This window comes from Strix aluco, chromosome 12, assembly GCF_031877795.1.
Source record: "Strix aluco isolate bStrAlu1 chromosome 12, bStrAlu1.hap1, whole genome shotgun sequence".
Classification (NCBI taxonomy): Eukaryota; Metazoa; Chordata; class Aves; order Strigiformes; family Strigidae; genus Strix; species Strix aluco.
In genome coordinates, this window is record NC_133942.1 from 25,048,223 (window position 1) to 25,071,321 (window position 23,099).

Below are 23,099 nucleotides of genomic sequence, written 5' to 3' on the forward strand. Positions count from 1 at the left end.
GAGCATATGCCCCAAGGCGCCCAGCAGCCGGACATGCCGCTGGTTTTCTTTTATTTTTTTCCCCAAAAGAAAGAAAAGGAGGAGGAGGAGAAAGAAAAAGCGAGCCCACCCGCCATCCCCCCTCGTTAGCCAAGGTGTCTTTATGCTGGAAGAAAGGGCAGATGTGCCTATTGTTCGCCCATTAACAATAACGAACCACGCCGGGCAGAGTGCAGCGTGTGCGCGGCGCCGAGCGGCGGGAGGGACGGGGCGAGCCGAGGCGCGCCGCGGGAGAGCCGCGGGGCCGCAGCCGGGAGGCACCGGGCCGGCCGCGCACAAAGGCCGCCCCGCTTCACGGCCCGGCCGCCGCCGCTGCCCCCCGCCCCGCCGTCGGGGCCCGCCGCAGCGCTCGGGCACTCCGCGGAGCCGCCTGGCGGGGCCCGGGGACATCAGGCAGGTCCCCGCCGCCGTGGGGCTCACCCCAGCAGCCGGGCGTCTTTTCCGAGGAGAGGGGCCGGGGCTGGAGCACCTGCCCGGGCAAAGCCCCCGCCGGCGGGATGCAAAGCGAGGGCACCCCGCTCCGCTCCGCAGCTCCCCGGCGAGATCCGGGCAGCGGTCTGTAACGGGGGACCGTCACATCGCCCACGCCCCCCACCCCCACCCCGCGCCCTGCCAAAAGCTCCGCGGCTCCTTCCCTGGTAGAGCCAGGGGTCCGCTGCCAGCGGGCCACCAGCCCCACGGGGGATGTGGGCGGCAGGAACGGGGGTGGGAGCCGCTCCCAGGGCGAGTCAGCCCGGGAGCGGGCTGGAAGGAAACCCCGGGGTTATTTCTCGCGGCGCTACTGCCCTAACTTTACGGCGAAGGCCTGCTGAGGTCCCCCCCCGGGCGAGGGGGAGCGCACCGCTCGGGAGCCCGTGGGGACCCGCTGCCGCACCGGCGCCGGGAGGCAGCCGGACCCCTCGCCCCGCGCTTTGAGCCCCGAGTACGGCAGCAGCGGCCGAAACGGGGGGCTCGGAGGGGCCTCGGCCGGGAGCGCCGCCGCCGGAGCCGGGCCTGGCCCCGCTCCCGCCCTGGCTGCCCCCGACACAACGCCTGCGGGGACGAGGGGGCGTGTGTGTCCCCGCAGGGTGCGGGCGTGGGGACCGTGCCCGCCGCCCGGCCCCGCCTGGCCCGGCCTCCTCGCACCCCCGCGCCGCGGCGAGCCCCGGAGGTGAGCGGGCGGCACCCGCTGCCTCCCGCCGCCTGCCTCTCGCCCCGGCACCGCGGTATGTAGCGGTCGCCCGTGGGGTGCTCACGGGGGACCGTGCCCTGGGAGCCCGGCGCGGGGGCTGCCGTCCGTGTGCGTGGCTGGGTGTGCACAGTCTGTGTGTGTGTGTGCGGACGATGAGCTAAAACCAGCCCCAGACGTCGGGCAGGCTCGCAGGAAACTTTCAAAATCACGACAACTATCTGCGAAGCATGTTGCGTGTACGGCCCTGGAAGCGATTGTCATGAGCTTTTTTTCCCCTATAAATTCAGAATTTCCACAGCGGGTTTATTTATTTCCGGCAATTAACAGACACACACACATATTTGTAAGAACTCAGCGCCGTTGGACCACGTCTCCGAAAGACATCCATTACTCACCTCTGTCCGTTTTCCCTGGGTGCACGGCGCTCCTCCATATTTTATTTTGCGCTAAAAAGTACGTCCAGATGCCGCACGATTCCTGCCTCTCCAGTCACTTCCCCATCCCTAAACGCTTCCGCATCTCCCCGAATATTTGTAATGCTAGCGCTAACAGCGTCTCCATTTCTTAAAGCGAGGGATAGGTAGGGAAAGGTGTATCTGTGAAAGAAGAAAAAATAGACCTGAAACCAAATTGGTGATCTCAGGAAATGTTTAGGATAAAATAAAACAAAATTATCGAGAGCATTTCGAGGCCGAAGTGAACGGCTGTGATTGTTTCCCAGGCCAACGCGAGGTGATGTCACGGATCTAATCGAAACGTTGTCAGCTTCTTCATTATCAATATCTGTATACAATTTACAGTTTAATTAAAAATATTTCATCTCCACGCGTTTAGCGATTAGTTACCAAAGCAAACATCACAGCGAATATAAGGTACTCTGTCGAGTTTGTACGCAATTACAGCACCAATTTTTTCTTCAAGAAAGGAGAGTAAAACCAACACCAAATAATTTGGAGAGTCCTGTGACACGCCGGGCTCTGCCGGGGTTCAATTTCTAACCTCAGAAAAGAGTGGCCGCAGATTCGCACCCACCTCCCCCCAGTCCTACGTGCATCTTTTCTTTCTAAAATTTTTATTCCCGTTACTTTTCGGGGGCATCCCCACGACGAAGCGGCCCTGGCGCGCAAAAGCCGCCGGCGCGGAGGCCCGCGCAGGAGCGGCAGTGCCGCGGTTCCCCGACGGCGCCCGGGCCCGGCGCGGCCGCAGGGTGCCCCGGGACCCCGCCATGGGCTCGCAGGGGCCCGGGACGGGGAAGGCGAGGCCGGCACACCGCTCCCGGCCGTCGGGGGTGCCCGGCCATGAGCTCCCCTCGGCGCGGAGCCCGGCACGGTCCCCCCGCCCCGCCGGCGCAGGGGGGAGCGCAGGAGAGAGATCATTTCGGCGCGCTAATCAATTACTGCTTGTGCAGTCAAGTACCATATATTTAACAGAATAATCGTTACCGCCCTTAAGTCTTTATTTGATCAGCAGATACTCGGAGCGGACTTAAAACGCAACTTTGCTTGTTTGAATTGCGTTGCGTGTGTGTGCTTTTAAAATCCGAGATAATGACCCCGCGGAACGGCCGTCACCCCCCGCCTGACGCCAGCAGGCACCGCGCGGGCATCGGGGCCCGCCCGGACGGGGCGGCGCGGCCCGGGCAGCGATCCCAAGACGCTGGAGCGGACCGGACAGAGGCGGGGTGTGTGTTAATTTTTATTATGATTTTCCCCTTTAACATTTGTAAATGATTTTTGAAATCGCGTGTGTGTGCGCTGCCGCCGTCCGCGCCCTCCCGTCCCTGCGCGGCTCTCCCGCGCCTCCTGCGCGGTGACAGCTTGCGGCACCCGGGTCCCCTCGCACGGGGGAGCGTGTCAAAGGTGACGCTCGAAGGCTCCCAAAGCCAACAGCTGCCGGCGGGGATTAACTTTTCCAGACTTTCCCCTGTCGAGCTTCTTGGAAACTTGCTTGGTGACAAAAACAGATACATCTGTCGGGGGCAGGCAGAGAAAAGAGGGCTGCACCGGCCGGGGCAGGCGGGGGAGGGCCCGGCTTTCAGGGGAAGCTGCGGCGGGGCGGGAGCGGCGGGGGCTCGCAGCGGGCGCCCGCCGTGATGGGGGGGGTCCCGGCTCCCCTCGCAGCCCCCCCCGCCCCGAGCCGGGCTCCTGCCCGAGAGCAGCCGCGGGCAGCCCGGGCGGTGGCAGCGCGGTGGCCGGGCTTGCTCCCGGCCTGCCAAGAGCCCCTGCTGCCCGCCCGAGGGCGCGGGGCTCCCCCTCTCCCCCCCCGGGCGCCCCCCGGAGCGGGTCCTGCCCGGGCGGGGCCGCGGGGCCGGGAGCGGGCACCGAGGGAGCCCCGCGGGCTGCAGGCGCTGCCCCGGCCGGGCCGCCGCGGTCCCTCTTCGCAGCCGCGCTCTCCCGCACCCCCCGCAGCAAACCGCAGCGCTTGTTAATGAAGGGACTTATGGAAGATTGCAAAACACCGTAAATAATTTAGCATTGTATTTCAGGAAAAAAAATAGCTTTCTTAAATCATCTCCTCAATATAACTTGCAGACTTACAGTATGGCCCTGGTAAGTCTAAATTTTTAAAGTAGCAATATTCAAAGAGACAGAGATGTCTGTATTAATTATTTATCCGCTGGTGCCTTCCTTCGTTTCTAACTTATTATTAATTAGGCGCCTCTAGTCTTTCGCAGAGAGCTCCACAGAGCCAGTTGCAGCTTTAAATATGAATTAAAAGCAAATCCAAGCTACTGTAATGCGAAAATTATTCCGTGTCTTCTATGGCAGAGATGAATAGCTGCGCAGATCAATACTGTGAAGCTATGCTCCAAACGACAGGGTTATTGATAGCTTATATTAATGATGTTAATGATGGAAAAAGGAAAACAAGAACCCGACCAACTTATAAACTTTTTATCTGCTGAAACCCCGCAATCAAGCGGACAGGAGCATGAATTAAGGGGGCTGGAGATAATAAGGACATTATTTATGAAACCGGATAAATGACTTCTGATAGTTTGATGCGTTTGAACTCTACACTGCCGCCTCCCCGGAGGCAGGCTGGGACCGGCCCGGCGCTGCCCCCCGCCGGGGCGACACCCCGGCCCCGGGGGGGGATCTGTGATCCACGCGCAGTCCACGCGTGATCCACGCGGTGACGGCCGCGGCGGTCTGCACCCCCGCGCTTCGGATCCTGCGAGGATGCCCTGGGAAACACCCCGCGGGGTGCGAGGGCCTCCCCCGCGACCCGGGCGGCCCCGCTGCTCCGCCGGGGCAGAGTTAAGGGTAACTGGAGGGAGGGAGGGAGGGAGAGAGCCCCCCCCGCTCCTCCTCCCCGGGGAGCGCACAGCGCCTGGAGCCGTCGCCCACGACGTGTCCTGGACACGCGGGGCCGGGCCGAGCCTTCCCGCCCGCGGAGCGGCTGTTGGCGGGGCAGTACCTGCCGCCCGCAGGGGCCGGCCCCGGGAGGGGCCCCCACGGACACGCCTGGTGCCCCCGGAGCAGAGCTCCCCCCGCGGGACTGCGGGACAGCCGGGAGCGTGCGCTCCTGCGCTCCATGCGCCCGCGGACGGTGCCACGGTGGAGATAAACCAGCAGCGCTGGGGTGAACGCTGCTCACCGGGTTTATTGTTCGGGGAAAGGCGCTGTTGGAAGTCCCCGCCGGGCGCTCGGGGGTGGTGCCCCGCCAGCGGCCCGGGAAGGGCTCCTGCCCGCGCAGGCAGCACGTGGCCCTGAGCTATCAATGAGGGCAGGGACACGTTTTAATCAGGCAGGGCTGCGCGCCCCGCGTTTCTGAGCTGAGGTCTTTATTACTTACATGTGGGAGCGAATACAGCCGCTCACCTTTTCCCCCCCTTCCCCGGACGCCAGACCGAGGGCTCCTAAGCTGTTCCCCTCTGTAATTAACTCCCATTAGACGTTTCCCGTACTATACCGCCCTGTGCCTGTCTTTACGCGTTTTATAAAACTCTTTGTCTGGATGCCGTCTCAGATATGCACTGTCAATCTCACAGACAAAATTTTTTCGTGCCTTAAAAAGCCGCTGTCTTTAAGCAGTATTTTTTTGAAAACATTTTTTGTAATTATTATTTTTAAAACCAGCTTCCCACCAGGAGAAAGCCGCACTTGTTTCCAAAAACAATTCACAGCAGATAGTGTAGATATCACTTAATTCCTACAGAAATCAATGTGAAAATTAGATTTATTGGCTACTTACATTGTTAAAAATGACAAAGTGCTGCCTTTTATTTTCATAAAACCACAGAAGACCGAAAATCATTTAATAAAGAATCCACCTAGTTTAATTTCACTGTAGGTCTCTTGCATCGAAACCAATTCTTCGAGCCTCTCCCTCATCAGCTTGCCTTCCATTCTAGTATTAAGGACAAAAATAATATTCTCGAAGAGAGTTAAAATAGTAGCATTTGTTTGATGGCTGAAAAACCTTTCACGCCGTTAGCCGAAAGGGATCGTGTAAATGAAACAGGATCTGCTGTTTGAAATCGCTTGGCAACCCTTGTTAACCCCAAAGGTTTGTTGATCTGTATTTTTTTAAGCAAAATACCCCTTTAAAAAGAATATTTGTTTCCTTTACTGAAAAAAGAAGGGGAAAAAGAAAAAGAGAGCGAGAGGACAGCCTGGCTCGCCAGCGCTCCCGACGCCGAGGCGGGGCCGGGGCCGGGGCCGGCGGAGCGGCCGCTTCGCCTCCCGCTACTTGTTGGGTCTCTGCGGTGGAAGGAAACCAGCGGGCAGGGGCGGCGAGCGGCCGCGCAGCCCCCGCGGGCAGCCTCAGCCCTCCGCGGCCCCGGGCCCGGCCCTGCGCGCCCCGTCGGGCCCGGCGCAGGCGGGGACCGTGCCGCCCCCCGCCCCGGGTTACTCCCCGCTTTTCGGCGGGGGCGGCGGTCCTGGCCCCGCGGATGGGCACCGCGGCCGCGGGCCGGAGGGCAGGGGACTGTGGCCGGGCAGGGGCCCGCGGGGCTCGGGCAGCGCCCGCCCGCCCTCCCCGCTCCGCAGCCGCGCAGCACCGCGCCTCTCCGCTCTTAACGCCGCCGGGATTTAGGATGCGCGCCCCGGCCGGAGAGAGAGCGTCGATAAAATTCTCCGTATCAAATGAGCAATCATTTGTTGTGGTTACGTGTTGGGTAATGAAAGATGTTAGCAGGATCAATAAAAATGAAAACACTTTTACTTACATCTTGAATTACTGTTTTAAGGGGTGAGCTGTGGTGATGCAACAAACCAGAGAAAGATCTACAACCATCAAATGTCTTCAAATGAAATCAAAATGAACGCGTGTCACCCTGGGCTCACCCCCGGTCCCCGCCCGAAAGCCGCCCCCGCTCCCGCACCCGCGGGAGGGCTGAGCGCCCCGCGGCCAGCCCGGGGCCCGGGCTCGGCTCGGCTCCGCTCCGTCATCCCACCACTTCGGTTTATTACTGTTTTGAAAGGAAAACTCTGCTATATTCGGGGGTGTCTAAAGGTCAAATAACAGGTCGTAGCCCGAGGCAAACGGGTATTTTAGAGAGACGAGGAGCCAGCCAGCTCCACGGCATCCTAAAAGCTCTCCCTTAGCTGTCGCTAAATAATCAAATATCTGCGTCTCCCCATCATTTATCCCTGCGTACAGCGACCCGGCAGACACACGCTCAGGCATCCGTGCGACTGGTCTCTACAGCGCACGAACCTGCGGAGAAACCAGCCCGCAATCGATTCCCCCGGCCCCGCAACAGCCGTGGTACCGCTCTCTGTCCGAACTAACATAAAAGCGGGGCCCTTATTAGCAGAAATTGTCGGGATCGATTTCGGGGACATTCACGGTGAATTTAGCAAGGAACAGCCCCAAACATGGAGGCTGGCAGAGCTCCGGGACCGCTCTCGCCTTGGACGCGCGGCGGGCTGCGGCCGCAGCCTGCGCCGGGCTGCGCGGCGGCGGAGCGGGCGCGGTCGGAGACACGGGGCTGGAGGGGCGGCCGGGGCCGGCGTAGGAGCCGGCTCCGCGCGGCCCCACGCCCGGCCCCGCGCAGCGGGAGCGACCGCGGTTCCGCGGGAGCGGAGGCGCCGGACGAGGCTCGCTCGCCCGCCTGCGCGCACCCCGCTCCGCGGGCGCGGGGGAGGCTGCGGGCGCCGCCCGGCCCCCGCCCGGCCCCCGCGCCGCCGCCCGCCCGCCTGCGGCCGCTGCGCACCCGCGGCCGCTGCGCGCCCCGCCCCGCCCCGCCGGCGCGGCCCTCCGCCCGCTCCGTGCCCGCCCCGTGCCCCGCCGGGCACGCTTACCCCGCCGTCCGCCTCACGCCGCCGGGACGGGCATCCGTTGCGGGCTCGCCTCCTGGAGTTGCCCCCTAGGAGGAGAAAAAATAAAAATAAAAAAAATCTACCTGCATAACTGCAAATGAGAACGAGAAGAAGAAAAAGAAGAAGAAAAAAAGGCAACCGCCACGGCTGCCACACCAGTCCCGTTAAAAAATAAAGCACCAAACCCTCACAAGGTGTAGGAGAGATCTTTTATTGGACCAACTTAAACGCAAGAATTTACAGCCAGAATTACACGTTCTTCATCAGCCCAACATGCACCAGAAGCAGAGGCACAGGCAGTAATTTGTGTATTCCCTGGGTCTGCAGGAGCTGAGGTGGTTTTGGCAGAGGAAGGGGGTGGGAGAGAGGACAGACCCTCTTTCCCCCCAAAGAGCCTCAGTTTGTGGCTTAGGTAAAAATAAAAATAGGAAAAAGAAAAAAAAAAAAAAAGACAACCAAAAATCTCTCCAGCGCCCCATTTTGCTCCATCTTTAAGTCCAGTCCAGGATCAATTCTCTCCCTTACATCCCCAGTCATAAACAAACAGCTTCCAGCTAAATCTTTTAAAGGTTAAAAGGAACAAAAATAGAAATAATAATCAAGGGTTTTTTTCTTCTCCTTCTGCTTGTTGGACAGCGCATTTTGGTCAGTCTAGCCTTGCATTTAGGGATGCTACTTGCATTTGAATAGCTGCCTGGCTGGTTATGGATCGGGAGGCTATGAGAGGAATCAGTATGCAAATTGTTTCAGTTACAATCGAAGGGTTCGATCTGGAGAAGGTGCCTGAGCGGAAGTCGCTGTCAGCCAGCGGTGCATTAGGCTGCCATTGCCTCTGCCGTCTGGGCCTGCTCTCCCTTTCCCTCACCCTTTTTTATGCTTGTGTACAGGTTTCTCCGGTGGTAATTAAAACATACACACAAATCAGGGGCTGCTGCATATCACGTTGGTGCCTTTTGCAGGCTGTGGGCGCGGGGAAAGGGGGAGTGGAGAGAATATATCGCCATGCTGCTGGGGTTATTATTATGCAGCAAGGGTGAGGCGATCAGTGAAATAAAACATTTATAAATGGTTTCGTGCTTACAGTAGGAGAGGTGGGCCGGGGGGGCCGCCCGGGCGCTGATCACACAGTGCAGGCTGCAAATCGATAACCCTTTCCTTGTAATCCCAGTAATTGTGGGAATCACGGCTCTCTGTTAAAGGGACAGCGGGCTGCAGCGGGGGCTGCGCTTGGCGGCTGGGCGGCACAGCCCCGGCACCCACAGGGCCCACCCCGGCCTCCCCAGCTTTGTCTGGAAGGAAGCCGGCAGCGCTGCGGGCAGGAGGCAGGGACAGGCTCTGGCCCCACCAAACACCATTTCCACAGTCCCCTTTGCGGTTGCAGTAAGGCCCCTCGTCACCTGTGGCATCCTCCACCCAGGGCAGGACGTGTCCGGCACCCTCAGCCTGAGGCGGGGTGGGGGACAGAGCAGCTCCTGGGGATGCAGACAGGGGAAGGGGCTGGCCACAGCGCTGCCTCCCCTGCCCAGGCTCCCTGTGGCTGCCCCATGTCTGACGGAGGCCCAGCAGCTCAGCCCAGCTCCTCGCCTTCCCCGGCCCTGGCACTACCAGGAGCAGCAGGAGGCCTCAGCCACTCTGTACCGGCCAGGTCTCCGTGAATTTAGCGATGTTTTGCGTGTCAGAGGGTTGGGAAGGACTGATAAGGAGCCGGGGTTGGGCTGGCAAGGGCTGCCCCTGGCCCCAGGGTGCCCCCCTGCAGCACCCCACACCCACCCCTGCCCGCTGCCCCTTCTCCCCCAGGTGTGCGGCTGCAGGGCCGAGGTGCCGGGCAGCCTCGGGGGCGGCTGGCGCGGGGGCTGCGTGGGCAGGAGCGCCGGGGGCGTGGGGCCCTGCTCCTGCCCTCTCCCTGCCGCTGACCATCTGTCATTCAATTAGGGGCTGGGAGGCAGCTGAGGGGCTGGGGGGAGCGGGGCTGGGGGTCAGCGACCCCGCGCACAACGGCCTGCTGCCTCGCAGACGAGAAGAAGTTCAAATGTTAAATGCTCTCCGGCCCCGGCTCATCCAGGGCACTCGCCTTTGGAGGCAGCGGAGGGGTGAAGGGCATCAGTCATTAGCACTTAGATTTCAGCTCTGAGGCTGACCCTGCCTTCTGTTGGGGGATTTCGGCCTGAAAAGCCTTAACCCTTCCAGGGCAGCTCACACCCTCCTCGGCCCCTGCACGGGCAGCCCCGGGCTGGCGCTGCCTGGCCAGGCTGCTGCCTGCAGCCTCTCTGGTGGCCTGGGGCTGCCCCCCGGGCAGGTGGGTTTGGGGGAGAGGAGGGATCCTCACAGCCGGCCTCCTCCCTGACCCCGCCAAAAGGGTAAGCCAGGGCAACAAGTCTCAGTGGCAGCAGGGAGCTGTGCTCTGGATCCGTGATGGAGGCAGCATGCATGCCCTACCCACCCATGGCTGCATCTCCTGCGGGGTGCCTGACACCCCCTCCCCTTCTTACAAACACACCAGAACAAATTGATGAATTGAGCTTTCACTATGCTAATTTGGACATTATAAATATTTAACTATCAACCCTAGCAGCCAGCCAGAGAGGGCTCCTCTTTCCTTTACATGCCACTTAATCTAAAGTAAATGTTTGCCCCAGAAGTGGCTGGGGCAATCTGAGCATCCCATTCCCTGCCCCTTTCTCCCTCAGGGAAGCTGGGTCGGTCCAAAAGGGGGGTCTTGTCACATTTGACTCATTTCTGAGAGCCTCCCTGATGACCTACTTGGTTTGGTTGTGCTAAGAAGCTAAGCTGAGGCAGAGACACAGCTCTGCTCTGGCTAGGAGGATGCTAACACTGTGCCCCAACTCAGAGATGGTCTCTGCCCACATCACCCTACACCGAGGCTGCTCTGCCTGGAGCAGATTTCACATCTATTCAGAGAGAGAGAGATTCTTGACTTGGGATCAAGGCAGTGAAGAATGAGCTTCCACTCTCTTTCAGTGGGAACTGGCTCCTCTGCCTCATGCAAGCCCACAACGTTTATCATTCCAGTGGGATGGTATCTAGCAAGAGAACCCCATGGCCTTCATTTTGAGGACAGATTATATACCCCTCATGACATCGGCATTGGATACATTTGATAGATTTTCTTGTTTCATATACTTATCATTTGCTGCTGAAGGGGAGTAGTTTTTCAACATGGTAGCACATCACAAGCATTTGTTAATGATTGCAGAGCTTTGCTTTTTCTGAAGGGCTTGAGCAGCTGTTTGATACCCTTGGCTGTAGCAGTTTTACAAGGTATTCACCTTAGAGGCTGTAGAAGCAAAAGCAAACGTCACTCAGAGTGGTGCAGGGGTCTGTGGGGCTTTAAACAGCTCAGTCAGGGCTTGATCTGGCAGTTTTAAAGCATTTGTGTGGCAGCTGTGCCACTCACATAAAGCAGCAGGCCTTGGGAAGAGGCCTTTCTGTTTTTTGAGCTCTCTTAATTTGTTAATAAGAAGCTTATAGTATCTGTTAGTTATTCTGATTCTGCCTCTCACCTGCTAGCAAAAAGTGAAGTTCCCCTCTAAGGAAGAGTGCCCTGGTATTTTGGTACCCGGCTCGGGCAGGCACTGTGTGCCACCGCACAGCCAGGGCTCACAGCCCCACGCGACAACCCCCTGCCCAAGTGCAGAGTGTGCCACGATAAGATATTGTGCTGTGTGTCAAGAAAGTATGGGAATAACTGCGAGCTGTCAGTAGCTGAGCACTCACAGGGACTTAACATCAATCCCTATGTTAAAATACACATGAGAATAGGAAATGATATTCTGAAATGATCCTGCAAATCTGGGTGGCTTCCCTCCCACTCTCATCTCCCAGTTGTTTAGAAACGCAGGGGATGTTGGTGTATCTTTGCGCTCCCTTGCTCTCCCTTGCCTGGGATAAGCTGGCAGCAGTCTGGTAAGGTCTGGGGGGGAACGGAGGATCCAGCCCGGGAGACTGCCCCAAGCCCAGGCTACAAAAGGGGGGTGGATGCTGCACCAGAGACACGAAGCACTAGTTACTTTGCTATAGGGTCAGATATTGGATTATCAGCAAAAGTTAATCCCAGTCACATGATAGATTTTACATTTGCTGTCATAAAATCCATCATTATTTAATAGGCATGGAAATCAAATTCTTCTGTGGACTATGAAGCAGGAATCTTTTAAAAATGTCTGTTTACCACAACAGACAACACATCGATCATTAGTTTTGAGACCTCAGAGACAATTCGGAGATGTGTGTGAACACAAGCTGGCAGCTAGCTTTGCTGTATTCACTGTCTAAAATCAAACCCCACCAAACGGCTGCACACCCAGCTTTCCCATCAGGTAGATTTCAATTTCTTTACTTTAAAGCATACTGTTTTGTTAAAGACAAATAACTAGGAAATTATATGACATCGCCCTGCCTTTAGTGATGCTGCTCTTTGCAGCGATACTCACAGGTATACACAGCGAGGAGATACACTCCTGCCTTTTGCCACAGAAGAAAAGCTGCCTTCTCTGGACGCAGCTGGCCTGGTATTTGACACTGCCAACAGCGTCATTTATTCTGGCAGCATGAAGGAGCTGATTTCATCCCGACTTGAGTCAATGCAGACTGTTTCCCTGGAATTAGGGGCACTGGGCTGGGTGGAAGGTGGACCAGGTTGCTTTTTTGCTTTACAAAGGCTCCAGATAGTGTTTCCATCCCTCAGGCTCCCCATTTCTGCCATGGGATCCCTGGACAGGAGTTGTGGGATGAAATTGAAAGGAAAAGTTGCAACGCTGATGCGGGGCATTTAGGAGCTCCAGTGGGTTACAGCATCCAGGATCCTCCAGCAGGCGACGAAGGGCTGCCCGTCCTTCCTCTGTGCTATGGCGAGGTAGTTCAAGTCATGAGAAAACACTCTCCTGTGTAAGGACTATTAACTGCAGGTGACCTGTGATTTGCACCAGATTTCTTGACAGAGACGCTAAGCCATTTCACATGGATTGTGATAGAGCATTTATAAACGTGTTTTTCCCAGTCCCCATTCGTGGACACCTCGGCGCACTCCATGAGCTGCCATGGCTCCGTGGTCCCCAGGCCACTGCTGTGACACCCTGGCACTGAGGGGAGCAGAGGAGGTGCGAGTGCTATCTCCCTCTAGCTTTAGAATTAGCACAGTCTTTAATCTGTGCATATTTTAAAGTGTGGGGATCCCATAAATCCTTCCACATCTGGGATCGCTTGTAATGGCCAGTGTCAGGAGTTTACAGAGGAGCTTTCCTAAGATCTAGCGCCCAGAATCAATAGCAGCTGCAATTCCAGGCAGGGGGATAGGCTGAATCCCGATTTGATTCTCAGGTGTTTTCAATTGTATTGCCAGCAAAAAACTGTTGTTAAGTGATTCTGCTGGTCTGCTTGTGCCTTTTGAAGTTGCCTTTATTTCTTTGAGCTCAGATTCCTTGAGATCCTCTTGCTGCTCCGTCCCCAAACTCGCATGTATCTAATAAACCTGACAGCTTCCCAGCAGATGTCTCCATCTTCTCCGTTTTCTCCTTTATAGACTTCACCGGAGAGTGCATCATAGCATGTGGGGCCAACGCAGGCTCTTCAGAGAGCTCCCAGAGGCCCAACTCATCTGCTCCAGCCATGGAGGAGCAAGCAGACATTGCCTGGCAAGGCAGAGCTTGAAACGCCCAGCAGCTCACACTCCCTTCATTTTCCATTTTCCCGCTTGCCCTTGCACAGTGCATCTGACAACAACAGCTCCCATCTGCCTGGAAGGATACATGCTGCTCTGGGCTGAAGTTTTAGAGGTTTCAGCCACCCCACCTCCCTACAGGCACTGCCCTCGTCATTAACATCGCTCTCCATTCTGTCTGTGCAGAGCGCTGCTAGGGAGCACCAGGAAAACGGAGCCTGGAGAAAAGGGCTCTGTCGTGCAGCATGCCTTTGGCCTGGGTCACAGTGTCCTGGCCGGGATTGCTGGCCAGACTCTGCTCTCTCCGTGAGGCCTTTCCTCTGGGTCTGTGCTAAACCACAGGCAAGCTGGGGCCAGACTCCCTTGGCTGTCCCAGTTTGCTCTGAAGTGCCTACATCTGAATTCCTTGTGAGTGGAAGAAAAGAACATGGAGGTGATGGGCAGCATCTGTAATAGGAAATTGCTGTCTGCAGATGTGTGTGTGAAGAAAAGCCTGTGTCAGACAATGGTATCAAGGGATAAATTCCACAAGTGAGTGAATCCATCTGAGTCTAAGACACAGGTTGTGCATTTTCCTCAAGAAGGAGCTGAACAGCTTCAAGGACATCAATCCACTTTATGAATGACATCGTTTCCCTAGTGTTGCCCATGCTTACTCAGTAGGAGATAAGACAACAGGCAAATAAAGAGATGTTTGGCTCATCTTGGACCAGGTTTTGAATCCTTACTCCCTTTGCACTTAGGTGGAGCTATGCTTGGAGTTTGGCTTGAATAAGGAGCTTGATTACATTCATTTTTCGAAGGAGCGATGTGATAGTGTCCAAGCTGAAACACCTTCTGGGAAATGCAACCTTCTCTCCTGTCTTGCTCTGCAGGTGGGTGACATGCAACGGGAGATGCTCCAGCTCTTTTTGAGCATGGTTTTGCCCATTGAATACAATGGAAAGCAGCTTGTTACTACATCTAAGTATAGAAATTTCTTCCACCTTTGCTCTGAACAAATGGAAATCTGATTGCTCCTTCTAATCTTCCCCTGTACACCTGGTGTTGCAGGGACCAGCGACAACCTGGCCCTGATAAAGACTTCAAGAGTGGACCTATTATCTATAGCCCAGAAACACTCCGATCATATGGGAATAGTTAAAGGTAAGAAAATATATAACAGGTCATCTGTCTTTCAGCTATAGTCAGCTCAGAGGTGGAAACAGATTGACACAGCTGGGTACAGCCATCACGCCAGAGCCTGCAAACTCTGGCCAGTGTGCTGCAGCAGGCACAGAGCACAGCCTGTGCGTTTCCCTTGGAAGCTGTTTGTCTGCAGGGGGTTTGGCCCACAGCTTTGGAGAGCCTGGCCAAAGCACTGAAGTTGCTTTCTGCCGAGCCCACTCCAACGAATTAGTGAGACCTAAGACAGGGTTTGGTTCTCTGTCTTGTAGGCATATGAGGTGACATGACCTTTTCTTGATCCGGCAGCCTCTGCAGCCCCTGGCACTGTGCTGAGGGCAGTGTTTGCCGGCAGAGGCAGGGAGCTGGCTGGCGCCTGCAGGCAGGGGCTCCTGGGCATGTCAGGCAACACAGGCCCTGCCCCTGCCACCTCGCCCTGATGCTGTGGAAAGCATCGCGCTGGGGAAGCAGCTGGATGCCTGCGAGGTGTAAGCCTTCATCTGTACACTGCTCTCTGGGTATTTGCACGTACACGGTATCGTTGTGGGCAGGGTGTAACCCCTGGCCTCCGGTGCACATGGTTGCATGAAAACAATTAATCTTTCAGAGAGCAGCGAATGGAAACATTAGTGCCTCGACCCCTAACACAGGTGAGCATCGCTGCCCAACGCAAAGGCTTGTGTGCACAGGGAGCTTTTGCTGACTGCTAGCTTTTGGAGGCTTGTGAGTCTGTAAGGAAAGGCAGAGAAGGCTGCAGAAATGGATAGAGGGAAGCAGAGAAGCTTTCCGTCCAAGGCAAGCACTGGGACAGGAGCCCTGAGGAAAGCCAGGGAGCCCTGCTGGGTGCGGGCTGGCGGAGGGGCTGGGAGAGGCGGGCAGTGAATACCCCTCACTCTGATTCCTGCTGTGGAAAAGGCAGCACGACACAGCTGTTTGCTCCTGGCAGATAACCTGGAAGCCATCTAACAAATACCCCAGCTTCACCTATTTCTTATCCCAGGGGGAATCCAACCATCTGCAGTTCTGCTAGCTGTGCTGGACAGGAAGGGATAGTTCATTAGCAATTTATATGTTTGGTTTGCCTCCTAAAATGGATCCCTCCAGCAGCAGGGATGTATCATTTCCCCTTTGAAATGCTCCTGCTTTCACAGTAGTGACTCCCAAGCAATCACTCTCCGTTTGAGCTGGAGTTACCAGCGTATGTAAACGACGTAAATAAGCTGCAGGAGAGGGGTCACATAACCGTTTTGTTAGGTTCTGCCCTGTCAGTCCTATTTCACGGATTCCGACAGAATATTAACATGTTTGCATATGTAAATGTGTTAAAGAGAGCATCAGCTGAGGGAATACATTAAACCCAGTCATCCTTCCAAGTTGATTTAATCTGACAGCACCTCCATTAAAAAAATAAAAAGCATCAGTTTTCCCTTTGTGACTTGATGTACAGTAATTAGCTTGTTAGAGCAGGAAACACCTCCTTTCATAATTGATTTTGCACCCCTTTTACTTGGATATCTCTGACAAGCTGTTTCTAGCTCCCCAAGGACACCATCAGTACTTCCCATGTGTTTGGAATTTCATGAATGTGAATAATGAATATGATTTATCCCTCCCACACTCCCATGCACAGATAATATATGTAGCCAATTTGTGAACTGGACCTTGCATCAGAAAGATTGGTGTCAAAGTATTAATAGTGCAGTGACCAACTGTGCACAGGAACTAGGGCACAGCTAAGCAGCGATTTTCTGGGCATTAGCGAGATGGGAACAGGTTGCACCATGTGTTTGTCCACCGGGGAGGAAAAAAATGGAGGAAGATTTTCTGAATGGTCCTGTGTATCTAAGTTAGCATGCCAAATTGGTTGCTTATTACAGCTGGCACAGTGCCTTAGTGGGCTAATGTGTTAATAATGTGTAATGTTTCTCTTAGGCAATGGCACCACTCTTCATTAGCGCTTCTCAAGCCCTGTCACTGTTGCTTAGCTCGACATTTTGTTTCTGATGTTCAAGTGAGGGTATTTGAAATCAGGATTTCAGATCTGCTAATACATGTCACACACTCTTTAAAAATGGATTTTAAAAGGGCCTTGATAATTTTATGGCTACTAATAACATTTGTAGCTATGTGAGCTAAGCTAATGATAAGAGTAATCAAATTTCATGTTTCACGGCATAAAATGAGCAACTGTAGGGGTCAGGAAGGTATTCACTCCCTGCCCTTCTCCCCTGGGAACCACCGTCTTTTCCAGTTGGTTCAGTAGACAAGCAGTGTTTGGGATGTGAAATAACACAGCGCTACAGGAAAGTTCAGGCTCTCACACTGTACAGAGCAAGGTTCTTATTTATAAGCATAGGAATTCTGGTTTCGATTGGCAAATGGAGTGAAACATTTGAATGATGCATTTGTTGCACACCGATTACCTCTCATGTTGGTGTCAAATACACAGGGCTGATTCTCCCCATTTTTGTGGATGTTTGCTCAAGCCCCCTGAACTTGGACATCTAAGCCTCATATTTCTGAGCGGCCCTAGCATGGCCACGTAACTCACACAATAATTTTTCAGTCAATGAAGGTGCTCGCTTAGACTTTCCTCACATTCCTGTGTTTTCACTCACTGTGTTAGCAAGTCTTTAACATTGAGAATAACTGAGAGAGGCATCCGAGGGAGCCTGGAGCCACCAGCCAACACTCTCCTCGGCAGCCGCCACTGCAAGACCACAGTGGGAGAAGCGTCGATGATGTGGTTTGGGAGTGAGACCGTGCGGTCACCCACAGATGGGTGCAGGTGGGTCGACCTTGCCATGCCCGTAGTATGGCTGCAGTTTGCTGCCGGCGTGCTCTGGCAAGGGTGAGCTCTGCCCGTGGCGGCTGTGCCCGCTCCTGGCATGCCGTGTTACGTGGCCACGCACCCCTCGGCAGCGTTCACCCGGTGCTGAATGGCGGGGCCGGAGCCAGGAGGGTGGGATTTGGCAAGGCAACAACATGTTTCACTGATGTCTGGTTTTGATAAAGACTTTCAGTCCCGTGTTTTGCCATATAGTGCCTAGAGCATTTTCTAGCACCCATACTTTTAGTGTGATGTGTTTTCTAAAGCCTTTTAGTGAATTGTACCAGTGATGTACGGCTGAGTCTAAAAGGACTTATTTAACACAACGTGTAATAAACTAGAAAGGAGATGTGCTGAGTAAAAAAATGCAGCAGAGACAATCAAAAAACTCTCTGCATTTTTTAAAGAGGGAAATAGCTTTTATTTTTTAAAAAAGGTCTTCCCCAACAAATATCTTCTTTTCCTTCTAAATGTAGATATTCATTTAAATGTGTAAATAATTTGAGAAGTTTTTTTGTTCAACTACATTTAACCTGAGATCTTTTGATTCCCGAAGCGTAGTTTTCAGGGGTTTGGTATTATCTTACAAAAATGCAAAAAAAGGTTAAAAAGCATCTAAAATAATTTCACTTTCAAAAATAGTTTCTTTAGAAAAAGTGCTCTCAGCGAGCTCTGTCTAACCAGATGTAATTTGTCTTGGGGCTGTGTTTCCAAGCAGCGGTCCAGCAGCCAGGAGGGTGGCGAGGGAGCCCTTGTACAGCCGGGGAGCAGCTCAGGGCAGATGCAGCTCCACAAACTGCCAGTGCGTGCTCCGCTGGGCTGCCCAGGGCAGCTAGCTTGCTAATATTAGCAAAGAGCATGCAAACCCACAAACAAGAAAGAAAGTATTTATAGAGGCAACCTTGGAGATAATCAGATTAAAGGCAGAGATCAGAAGAATGCTCTAGAAAACATTTTTGCTTAGTGCAGTTTGATGGTTACAGCCAAGCACAAGATAAAGTGAGACTGTAGTAAGACCAAATCTAGAACAGCAAAGGAAGTCCTGGTCAGTTCAGGCTTCCCAAGTGCTGCTCCCATGGCCAAGATAGGGCAGTGCTGGGGATTTCTTCCCACAGCCTCTGACTGGGGCCAGGCTGTGTCCCTTCCTGGGCACATGCCAGCCATCAAGCATTGCCTGGTCCCATCCCACGGGCACGTGGCTTGTAATAGGCAGAAATGCAGGGTTAAAATTCTGCAATTTTGGGTAGAAATGATGCCATAGAAACTCCCCCCATCTTCCTTCCCTTCTCCTTGTCACTCTTGTGTTGGGTTTTCTTGGAGGCTGAAGAGAAGCTGCCCCGACCTGCCCGTGCCCCTGCTCATGCACAGGGCACGACTAGCGTGCCCTCAGGCAGCCGGCACGTGTTGTTACAGCCCTGCTGCCTGCACCCTGCTGCCTTGCTGCCTGCACCCTGCTGCCTTTCTGCCTGCACCATGCTGCCTTGCTGCCTGCATCGCGCTGCCTCGCTGCCTGCATCGTGCCCCTTCCCACGCGCCTCCCAGCTTCCCTGCCAGCGGTGCCTGGGGCCGCCTGCAGAGCTGCTTGGCTCCAGGGGTCTGCAGGAGATGTGGTTGGGGGGTGATGCCAAGGTGCCCACTCCTCCTCATGCCAGCTGGGGCGGCTAATTCAGCCCCGGGGAAGGGAACTGTCAAGGGAGGGCTAAAGCTTGGCCGAGTAGCATTGGGCACTGCCAAGAGCAGTTTTTTGAGGCTCGGAGTGAGCTGCCACGAGGAGAGGGTTTTCTGGTACATCAGGGAACATAATGGGAAAGGTTGGAGTTAAAGACCCTTTAATTGAGGCCTTCAGAACGGTAAGTATAACACTGCATCGCTCTGTTTAGGGGATTTTGCGTATCTCTACCATCAAGGCTACATTTGTCTGTAGGATTAATCACTTTTTGATCCAGAGGGTTTAAGACAGACAGCTTACTAGGAATGTGCTGCATGGCTCTCCCAGGCTGGCAATTAGCTTTGTTTCTTCATATTGTCTTGTTTATTATGACCTTCTCCATCTCTTTTTTTCTGACCAGCATGTTAATACATGAATTCTTTTAAAATCCATTTCTAACCGTCCTTTTAGGAGACTTTTTAACAGAGGATTTTTAGTAAAAGCACTATGTTGAATATAGAAAATGAAAAACTCCTGCTGCTGAGCAGAGAACAGGTTTGTATATAGATGACACTGTAAAGAAATCCTTGGAGGAACTCAAAGACATAATTTTGATCTATTTTAGGGCTTTATCTCTAGACTTGCTGAGGTGCTCCTACTTGCCAGAAGGTCATCAAGAACCTGAATTATACCCATTGCCACTTAACTTGAATGCAAACAGGTTTCTCTGGGACATTATTTGTACCTTACATGAAAGAAAAATATGTCCCGGGAGCTGTGTGTGTGCATGTCCACCCAGTTCCCTTCAGCTACTAAGAAGCTATCTCCTGCTCTTGACAGACTGTTTCCTCCTGCATATCGCTCTCAATGGCAGAGAAGCCTCATGCCTGTGTCCTGTCATGCAGCCTTTCCTCCCACACTCTAAGTCCTTTATTGCCTAGCACAGAAGACGGATGACATTTTTACCTCCTTCTCATGTGTGCTGTTTGAACGGAGGGAGCAGGCAGGAAACTGTCCTTGAGCTCTAGATCAAAAATGTTCATCGAGGCTCTGGCTGGGAGGTATCCATGTACAATTCTCACATGGGATCACACACTTATGGGACCTGTGGGCTGCCAGCAAATAACACAACACTTGGCAAAGGCCCTCCAGACCTGGCAGCTTGCTTTGTGGTTGGAACCAAGCCAAATGCACTTGAATGCTACCTAAGGGCTTAGAGTTTTTCTGTTTCCAGACGTGGCTTTGCCCTGAATCTTCTGGGTGACCTCAGTCAAGCAAGTTCACTGCTCTGCATCCACCTCTCACTTCGTAACCTATGGGAACGATGCTGGCCAACTTTATACAGCATTTTGCTCTGCCCTGAGGACAAGCACAATCTAAGGACTGAATATTGCTATATTGCTGTGTAGAACAGCACCTGGTTGGTGTAACTATGCCATACCAAGACAAAGCTTACTGAAATACATGGGAGCTTTACATTGACTTTGGTTGGTTTTGGAGCAGATGTTAAAAGCTGTAAAATTTTTTTGGCCTTCTGACATCCCCAGTGTGAAGTTACTAGCACGGCTGGAGCTGAATGCAGCACAAGCCACGCTTTTCTGTCACAGGCAGTTTGTCTTCCTTTTTCTTGGCTCTTCTTTTAATAAATGTAACCTTTTCTCCTACAGCTCAGGCATTGTGTTGAACCACTCCGACAAATGTTCTCAGGTTTTTAAAATATTCGGTATTAAAGAGATCAGGCCAGATGTGTTCTGCTGCCTTCATCACTCTAGGTTGTGTACTCTGTGTTGAAATGATTATTGTCATCACTCGGTGAAAGGCAGCTGATGAAAGACTCTCTCTCCCTCTGATGAGCTATCCATCCGCCCATGCCCGGTGCAGAGTGCACAGGTTTTGTTTTTGAATGATATATTGCTGTGTCAAAGTGGCTTATGTGCTGCTTAAACTTACGCTGGTGAATGATAGAGAGTATGTATTAAACAATCTCATTGCAACGGGAGCTGTATTTTCTCATCTCCAGCTCTGGGAGCACCATTGCAAACCCCCCGCCGCAAGCCTGGCAGGGACTCCTGGCGCAGGGTGTCTGGGTACGCCTGCGCTCACGCTTTGGTGTTTACACTGGACATCTTTAAAGAAATGAAACTGGATATCAACCATTTTAAGTCTTTCTAGAAGATACGACTATTCTTTCTGCTCACCCTATCCTGTTGATGAAGGAGAGTGTTTTACATAACACATTTTGAAATGTTTTGGGTTTGGATGTATTTCCCCTAAAACCTTTTCTATTCTCAAGTAGCGTAGCTTTTGTTTTCCCACTTGTCCCCCTCTTACTCCATTTTATGCCTCTTTTCTCGATCCTTTGCAAGGCTCTGCAACAATAGCTAAGAAGGGATAGAAGAAGGGGAAGCTGTAATGTTTCCATTTGGGGTCTATTGCCAATCTCCCAAACCATCTCCAAAGGAAGTATTTGATGAGGAAGACATATTAAAAACACCACTTTGCCTTGAAAAATGTTCTGAATGGAAAATTCAGTTCTCAAAGCCTTCCACTCTTCCACACTCCTCTAGTGCATCTGGTAAATTCCAGCATCGCCGAGCAGAGCCCGTAACATGAATGAGACCTTTCCAAACAACTGAGAATAATTAAAAAACCCAAGACACAGACATTTTCTCCATGTAGTGACACAATCAAATACTTAACCAAAAATAATGTAATGAAAAGTCTAGGTCACAAAATGGAGTACTGCAGCCTGGAAAAATAGTTTTCTGACCTTCTGGATTTCCTCTATTAGAGGACTACTGTGCAGTGAGCAAACCCTATTTCTTACAACAAAGAAATTTAGCAATCTGTGAGGCTATGTCACCTTGCTGGCAGAAACACTGAGCGGCAATAGTGCTGAAAGTCAACACTAATAGCTGACACCAAATTAAACTGCCAGAGTTTGTGTGATGTAGTTCTGTCACCCTTTGACACATTTGATGTGAATTCAGAGGCTTCTGCTGTAAACTCATCAGCAGAGCTCATGACGCATCATCTTTACATATCTGTCCATCCACATTTGTCAGCAACCCGTGTGCCTCAAATGACTCCAGCGATTGGGATATAGATTGCTTTACCTTCACATATAGTAAATAGAGTGTTTTAACACTTGTGATACCCTCAGCTCTAGCTTTTAACTGACAAAGTCTTGTTAGCTGCACTTCAGCCCTTCTGTGTCCACGCTGAACGTGGTGATTGATGAGGGCTGATTATGGCAGTGGGGTGGTCCATCCCTTCTTAACCTGTGGCTCAAATAATCTCCAGTTTGCCCATGCAGAAGAGCAGCAGGCACACTCCTAAGTGTCTTCATGAAGTGCCTGATTGAAAGGCCACAGCCAATTAGGCTGAGCTGAAACGGACACTTGCAGGATGTCTTTGCCTCTCAATTCCCCACACGGTGCCTGCAGAGAACAGGCACTAAACAAGCGGAGATAGCCCTCACATCTGCTTGCAGGCACCCGGCGGCTCTCAAACCTGGGGGCTGGTGTTTCAGCCTGGGAAACACGGCAGGGTGGCTGTGCCCTCACTTCGCAGCCCTGGACTAGGAACGGCCCCACAAGCGTCGGGGGTCAGATCCTGATGCAGCAAATGGTGCTCACAAATGGAAGTCACTCTGTCGAGGCAGTTGTTCACCAGTGACAAATATGTAATCTTCCCCCCAAATTACATGGCATTTCAAAACACAAACAGCTCCCCCAACCTTTTCTCCCTGGGCAATCTGAAAGGGATTTCTAATATTTATTTTTTCTCTAAACCAGTTACTGTTATTGCAGTTTCAGATTGATGCCTTTTGGTTATCAGCTCCTAATTTTCCTGTTAATTTTGGAGTTACTGAAGTCATGAAAGCAGGTGCCCCTCAGGCAACAGCAAATCCCTGCTGGGGTGCGTGTGAGCACTGGAGTTGGTGTGATGCTCTGAGCAATGCTGAAGAGAGACTCCACAGATCTGTGCCATGCTTGTGTCTCCCCTGTGGAAAGGAAAAGGACCTCCAGTTTCTGTTTATGTCTTCATGGTATTTAACATACTTGCTAATTTCAATAGCATCTTATTTGCCACGTATTACCCTAGAATATTTAGTACCTTGAGTTTTTTTCTTCCACTGACTAGCTTTGCTATCAGTGTAAATTACTATGGAGAGAAAGCTGTATTGGGACTCACAGGAGGAACAAACACAGCAAGAACAATAAATCAGATTTTTTTTTTTTAAGTCTATTTTAACATATGGTTTAAAATACTAGCCTCATAAGGTAGTATGCATCAAA

The 23,099-nt window shown here is 53.0% G+C and overlaps 1 protein-coding gene across 2 annotated transcripts in view; it reads right to left on the reverse strand.

The window, feature by feature from the left end:
• Positions 1-6,807: 6,807 nt before the first annotated feature.
• The window catches only part of WDR72 (WD repeat domain 72), a 395,476-nt gene continuing 379,184 nt past the window's right edge, over positions 6,808-23,099 (reverse strand). For both annotated transcript variants that reach the window (XM_074837440.1, XM_074837444.1), the window contains 2 exons: positions 7,462-7,526; positions 6,808-6,874 (listed from right to left, as the gene is read on the reverse strand). In XM_074837440.1, coding sequence (XP_074693541.1) covers positions 6,860-6,874; positions 7,462-7,526 — 80 coding nt within the window. In that variant the 3' untranslated portion in view covers positions 6,808-6,859. The remainder of the gene's footprint in view (positions 6,875-7,461; positions 7,527-23,099) is intronic.